General features: G+C 28.9%; 1 protein-coding gene across 1 annotated transcript; it reads left to right on the top strand.

Annotated features, from left to right (window-relative positions):
• The first annotated feature begins 5,013 nt into the window (after positions 1-5,013).
• Positions 5,014-6,523, top strand: LOC120276050. Its single transcript, XM_039282794.1, has 3 exons — positions 5,014-5,184; positions 5,369-6,085; positions 6,281-6,523. Exons 1-3 carry the CDS (start codon positions 5,014-5,016, stop codon positions 6,521-6,523), a joined length of 1,131 nt encoding a protein of 376 aa, XP_039138728.1.
• The last annotated feature ends 1,238 nt before the right edge of the window (positions 6,524-7,761 follow it).

Genomic DNA, 7,761 nt, shown 5'->3' with positions numbered 1-7,761 from the left:
ATAAAAAATTAAATATTAACAAACTTTAATTACCCCACTAAATAAGAAAAGTAAATAATTAGTATAATAAATTCATAATCTATTTACTCATTTTATGCTTTATGAATCATTTGTACGCATATAAATAAATGATACATAGGAATATTAATATTCATAACAAATGATAAAAATATATTATATTACCTTCATTAAAATTAAATAATAACTATAAACTTTCAGAGTTAAAATGATATAAAACACAAATAAAGTTATCCTATAAGGGACTACATTGCTAAAATCATTTATTACAAATCTGTTTTTTCTTGCTTCAATTTTTTCATCTTGTTTATCATTTTATAACGGTTTTATTTACTGTATTTGCCTCACTGTCAGATATACAGTTCTGCACATCATTCAAAGTTTATTAAGTCATAAATTTATTAAAAAATTATCATAAAAAAAGGTGATATCATAAAAATTACCTTCAATTAAACAACGTCAACATAGTCCCGAAATATTATTTGTTGAAATAATAATAATAATTATAAAAATCTTAAATACGAAAAATTACTATTTAATAACCAAAACTAATTTGGTTTACACAAACTTTATTTTTCAAATAAGAGGTCTTAATTCTTCAGTTTCTAGATAACCATTAATCTCATCTACAAAGTCAACTCACAAAGTTCATCAAAGCTTGTTTTTTCTGTAAAAACAAAGAAAGAAAATACACATCAAAACTTATATACATTAGTATAAACAAATAAGATTATACTCTGACATATAAAAAACCTCTTGACATAATAAATATGATTATGAGACTATAATAATGCATATAATTTTTAAATATATATATATATATATATATAAGTAAAGCATACTCTAGATCTTGAAGCACAATATCCATGAGCTTGCTTGTCTTTCCACAAGATTATTGAATTTTAGTGTTATCTTTGCCAACAACTTCTCCTATTACATCTTCAACAAAGTTGCATCGTAAAGCATCAGTTTTAAAGGTATAATAATTACATAAATAATTACATAAATAGTTAAATATTTACCAGATAAATCTTTTTCGTCAAGTTCTCGTGAACCCAAAATATCGGCAAACAATCAAAACATAAACATTGCCTTGGAAAATTTTCATCTACAACATCTATAAATAATTGTTTTATATCAAGAAAAAAGAAATACTTGTTCATCCATAAGGACCATCTTAATGATATTAATTTCCGATTTATCTTGGAAACATGGAATCTCCCAAAGTCTAACAACCCGAACCTTCAATATCCATTTTGTCTGGTTAGACAATTTGCTCCACAAAACCAACCCTTTCTGCCATATTTTGAGAAGCTCTAATTTAAAAATATTAATAAAACTTGAACATAATCTGTCTATATAAAAAAAATCTCTAATATTTAAATTTAGATAAAAGAGGATATTTATTATTATTATTAATTTTAAAATTTGATATATGATATATGATAATAATATTATAATTTGATAAATAAAAGACTTTAATTTATCATGATATAAATTAGCATATTTCATATTTTGAATTTTAAAAATATATTTTAAAAATATTAATTAAATAATAGTTAATATGAAAAAAATAATAATCTATTAGTATTTTTAAATTAAATAGTAAGATAATTGGTGTAAATATCAAAATGGTCCCTCTATTTTGTGTTTTCAGCCTTTTAGTCCCTCTAATATAAAATTCGTCCTTTTAGTCCTCATATTTACGCATTTTCATCCTTTAGTTGTAAAATCCACCCTTTTGGTTAGGGGTGAGCGAAACATGGTACGTGATCCAGTTTTTAAAACCGGATCGAACCAAGTTTAAACCGGATACCAAGAATCGGGTACCTTGTTTAAACTGAATCGGATATCAGATATCCGAACCGGAATTTAAGTTTTATCTACTCTATAGATTTTTTTTATATAACAACATTACATAAAAAACAAATATGAAAAAATTATAACTTATAAAGAGCATTAAATTTTTATATTATTCTCCACACAACAAAAGTCATAACAAAAATTATAAAAAGTTTTATCAATATTAGTCATTAAAAAGAAAAATCTTCCAAAGCATCAAGTGTCTCATCAATAATGATCATTGGTTGCTAGTGAGAAAAGATTTGGATGGAGACAAGAGAGAAGAGACAGGATGATGGTTGTTGGGGACTAAAATGCAGGGATTTGGGATTTTTTTTCTTTTTATATTTAATATAAAATTTAAACTTATTAACATATATATAACTATATATGTATGTAACTCTTTAAGTTATTAGATTAGGTATTTGGATTTTTACTTTTTAGCCCTTGTAAAATTTAGTTATTAATATATATAAATATATAACTCTTAAAAGGTTTAGATATGAGGGATTTAGATTTTTTTTTTCTTTTTTACTTTTTAGACCATATAAAATTTTAAATTATTATGTATCTATATATAAGAATATACTAAAAAGTAAAAACGGGATCGGATTCGGTTACCCGATTTTTAATTTCTCCCTACCTGGATCGGACCCGGTTTTCATCTAAAAAATTCGGATCAGGTACCCTACCCTTTTTTCGGATCTAGTACCATAAAATTTGGGTCAAAAATTTGGATGCCGAATCGAATCATCGGATCCGGATTTTTTTGCTCACCCCTACTTTTGGTTCTCGTATTTACACATTTTCATCATTTTTGGTCCCTCCAATTCATCAGCTGCAAGGACCCAAAGGGCAGATCCATCAATTAAAGGGACCAAAAAGACATAAATGTAAAAAAAAATGAGGACAAAAAAAAACGAATTTTATATTTTTGGGACTAAAAGGGCGGAAAACGCAAAATAGAGGGACCATTGTGGTATTTTAACCTAAAATAACTATAGTTATTGAATGTTTAATATTATTGTAATATTTTATTTAGGTTTTTATGAGAGCTTGACACATCGTACTTTTGTCTTCTACTTTAATATATATATATATATATATGTGTGTGTGTGTGTATTTCTCTACAAAATTTAAATTTTTTTATCTGGTAATGAACAAATAGTCCCTCTAAAGTTAAGGTATTCACAAAAAACCCCAATGACTTTGAGTATTCCCAAAGGGTTCTTCCTTTTTTTTGGCAGATTACTTTTCAGACCTTTCTGCCATAAAGGTGGCTGATGTTGACATAAAGATAATTGATGTTAATAGGGTTGGCTTCAGTTTTTAAGCGGAAACCCATAATTTTAAGCGGAAAGATCAACTTTTAAACGCAAATGTACTATATGTTAAGTGAAAACTTATGTGGTTGAATAAAAATACGCAATGTTAAACGAAAACTATATATTTTAAGTGGGAAATACATGCTATAAGATAGAATAAAGTAACGGAGTGAGCTACATTAATTGAAAAGTAAACTGACAAAAAAAAGGAGGGACTGTCTGGTAAATCAAATGTCAGAAGATCTATCCGGGATATTTTGAAACTTTCAAGGAGTTATAATTCATTTTCCCTTTTCTATATATAAGTAAACTTGGAAATGTATGCTCCTTACAATCTTAAAAGGGTATATATGCAATTACATATTTACTAAGAGTATATATGAAAAGAAAATCATATATTAAATTTGTACATATTTAATATATTTTAAGATTGATATATATGTGTGTGTGTGTGTGTGTGTGTGAATTTACTTGTAAATTGGCCATTGATAATATAAGCGTTAACTGAGTTTTATAGGTGCATATTAAAACCATTATTTTGTAATATTTCATATGCAACAAACAATAATATAAAAATAGTTATGTAATTATGTTCCCTTTATCATAAGTACCCAAAGCAACTAAAAAAATATTTAAATTTTCTGATGTTTTACAAACACATTGTTTAGAAGAAAACTTTTTCGACGATAGAGGGTTACATTTGTTAATATATATGCATCTAATAAGTGATATTTCTTAGACAAAGAGCTATATATGTATGGATAATAGTCACAGAATTACTCCAAAATACTTGCATATATAGGCTTATTAATTTTTTCTTATCAACCACACACATTTATAAAATCTAAAGAAGATTTTACAAAGTTTGGCAACGATAAAATATGGGATTAAATTATTATGAGTTTATGTTAAAATATACGGTATAATTCTTTAAATTGTCTCTCTACTTTTCAAACTTACCTTAATGGGGACTGAAATATTATAGTTCAAAGTAAAGGAACTCAAAGGGTAAATTTAGAAAAATGGAGGAACAAATTACATGCTAATTTAATAATTTAACACATCAAACAAACCAATAAATTTTATGTCAAAAAGAAGTCATAAAATATTTATTCATAGAATATTCAAAACTAAGCACATAATTTTAAAAATACCTATTTTTTCTAAATTTTCCGATAATTAACCAAAGGGCACATGAAATACAACAAATACAAACTACACATTAAAAAAATTAAAATGAATCAAATAAGTAAAACAAATACCAACCATAAAAAATTAAAATTAAAAAAATCTAATGCAAAATAAACATTGAGTTTATCTTTATCCAAAAATTGCACAATCAACATAGCCTGCACCTCCATGACTTATACCCCAAATAAGAATGGTAATGTTCTAGGTTAGCTTATCCTTAGAAGTCCTAACTGTTGAGGCTGATTGATCAGACCTAGAGCTACAGAGGATGCTACAGTATGCTACTAAGGTCATTGTTCAAGTTACAAGCTTGGTCAATGTGCAGTAGAAGGCCCGTGATCTTCACCAAGAGGGATTGATAGTAGAAGGCCCGTGTTTTGTACTACTTTAAGTTATGCTTCTACTGTATGTTTGTATTATGTGTTTAGATGTTCTGGTTGTATGAACTTTGCTGCCTCACTGGCATGCATATCATATGTTTGTTTAAATGTCTGAATGATCTATTGAAGTTGAGTGTATAAGAAATTCCAGAGCAAAATACTTATATATTCTTCTTCTCATTTGTTCTCATTTAGAGTGATTAAATTATAGTGAGTTTAAGTGAAATCATACACAACTCTTTCACCAGATATTAACAATGGTATCAGAGAATAGTTTCATTTTCAGTTCATCGTCTGCAAGGGAAAAGAACATCCCATTCTTCAAAGGAGAGAACTATAACCTTTGGAGCCTGATGATGAAGACGATGTTTAGATCTAAAGACTTGTGGACACTTGTGGAGAAGGGATTCAGTGAAGAAGGTGATGGAGTTAGATTGAAAGAGAGCATAAAAAAAGATGCAAAAGCTCTATACCTCATTCAACAAGCTCTAGACGCCAGAATTCTTATGAGAATCTCAAAAGCCAAAACAACAAAAGAAGCCTGGGATATCATCAAAACAGAATTCCAAGGAAACACAAGTAATCAAACTGTCCAAATTCATTCATTTTCAGCGAGAATTTGATGCTGCTAGGATGAAGCATGGAGAATCCATCCAAGACTTTGTCAACAGGGTTCTGGACATTGTATACAAAATCAGAGCCATGAAAGAAGATCTCCCACAGAAGGTAATTGTTTCTAAACTACTGAAAGGCCTCACATCAAGGTTCTCTCAGGTGGTACATTCAATCATATCCACGAAGGACCTCAACACTCTCACTGTAGAAGAACTCAGTGGTTTACTAAAGAACCACGAATCTATATTGAACATTGAAGGAGAACATCATCAGGAAGGAGAAAAGGCCCTGCACATTGGAAGAGAAAACACTCAGGATAGAGGAAGAGGACATGGTTATCAGCCCAACAGAGGAAGAGGAAAAAGGTGCGGCAGAAGCTTTAATGCTGGCCGCACAGAGACAAGTCGCTTAGGAGAAGGTAGCAAGATATACAAAGGCATGCAATGCTTTGTGTGCAAGAAATTCGGGCATATTAAAGACCAGTGTTGGTATAGAAACAAAGAAGCCAATGTTGTGAAAGAAGAAAAGGAGAAAGAAAAAGAGGAAGAAGAGGTCGCGTTCATGGCCATCAGCGAAGTACCAAAGAAAACAGGGGGAGTCTGGCTTATTGATAGTGGTTGCTCTAACCACATGACAGGAGATGTGAATTTGTTTCAAAGCCTTGAAACAGTTCCAAGTCGATCAGTCACAGTTGGAGACGGGAAAACTCTCAAGGTTTAATGTGTTGGGAGTGTGAGTCTCTGTTCAAGCAAAGGGAGGATAACCACCCTGAATGATATACAATTCATGCCAAACCTTGCTCATAATTTACTGAGCGTAGGACAGATGATGGATTCTGGGTATGATGTTGAATTCACCAGGGGAGTGTGTAACATCAAAGATACTGAATCCAAAGCTCGAATTGCATAGGTATGTATGACATCTCACAGACTTTTCCCTTTAGAAGCAAATGATGTTGAATCTGCGTATCTAGCACAAGATGGAGATATCTCTGATCTCTGGCATGGGAGATATGGCCATATAAATGTGAAGAAGTTGAAGCAATTGACAGAGCAACAATTGGTATCGGTTTACCAAACATCATCAATGTACAACCTTGCAAAGCTTGCTCTCAAGGAAAGCAAACTCAAGCCTAGTTTCCCAAAGGAATAGCGAAGCAAGCAGCAGCGTTGAGATTGTTGTTGGTGTTGTAGTATGAGAGTGAAACAGATGTTACATTGAGTCTAGATCTTATATGGTTTTCATCATCTACATAGTTAAATGTTAGTGCACATGTACGACTACAAGGATAAGAATATATTAAAAATATTAACAATTATAATTCATATACGGAGAATGATTCTCTTAATTTTTTAAATTTCCACCCACCCTATTTAAAATAAATTAAATTAAAATAATAAAAGTAATATATTTGATAAAATTGATGTTGACTGATAATAATAAATTATAATATAATATGAGTAGTCAAACATGGATCTTCATAATATTTTTTGTTTTTAAATTTTATATTTTAAATACATTTTTTATTGAACCTATAAATATATAATTATCAATTTTTTAAGAATATTAATGTAAAAAATGATTGTATAATAAATAAAAATAAAAGACTTATAAAAATAGAACTAGTATCTAAAAAGTCTCTTAAAAACACATAACCCCTCTATAGCAAATCAGATGCAATTCTCTCTTTCTTATAAGCTAAAAGCATGATACCACACTGATATTTACCTTTAGATCATTTGCAAGTTAGTAATTTGTTATGAAAATTTGTCATGAAGAATTTATTGTTCAAATTATTAAAAAAAATTGTTAGATATTTTCTTGATTAATTGTTGTGAAAATTATTATTATTCATCATATGGCTAATTCAATTAGATTATAAATTTGAGTTTAGTTATTTTTTAATTGCACTATTTTTACTTTAGTTTACTTATTAGTTGAATTAATTGTTAATTATGCCGATATGATAGGGTTTGTATATATGCTTAAACCAAAATTTTTAGATGCATGTATATTTTATATAGATTATTATTATAATCTCAAATTGATGCCCATTAATTAGCGATTTTAGCCAGAGCATGTATTTAATATAGACTATGAACAAACATTATAATTATCCAAAAAAATTAAAAAATATTTTATTCTTTCTTCCCTTGGTTCTTTCTACTCTTAGTTGTTGTTTCTCCCTTTTTTCAATTATTTTTCCAATATTTCATAACAGAATTAAAATCCTCTACTTATGAGTTATATACTTTTGCGGAAAATTCGACGAAAATATGCTACCTTAGCAAATGGCAGACATTAAATTTCTCACTTCATCAATTCAAAACAAAAAAATTCTTAACAGTAATCACCACACAACGACTAATTAACTTCACATTTAACCACTT

This window comes from Dioscorea cayenensis, chromosome 14 (genome assembly GCF_009730915.1).
Source record: "Dioscorea cayenensis subsp. rotundata cultivar TDr96_F1 chromosome 14, TDr96_F1_v2_PseudoChromosome.rev07_lg8_w22 25.fasta, whole genome shotgun sequence".
NCBI classification, from domain to species: domain Eukaryota; kingdom Viridiplantae; phylum Streptophyta; class Magnoliopsida; order Dioscoreales; family Dioscoreaceae; genus Dioscorea; species Dioscorea cayenensis.
Note: the sequence above shows the minus strand (reverse complement) of the source record. Positions and strands in the feature narration are given on the sequence as shown.

Bases quoted from the DNA above. Each gene is read 5' to 3' on its own strand.
- LOC120276050 (XM_039282794.1), top strand. From the start codon at position 5,014: ATGGTATCAGAGAATAGTTTCATTTTCAGTTCATCGTCTGCAAGGGAA. The intron at 5,185-5,368 runs GTTAGATTGAAA...ATTCATTTTCAG, and splicing joins TCAGTGAAGAAGGTGATGGA to CGAGAATTTGATGCTGCTAG. The intron at 6,086-6,280 runs GTTTAATGTGTT...CGAATTGCATAG, and splicing joins GAGACGGGAAAACTCTCAAG to GTATGTATGACATCTCACAG.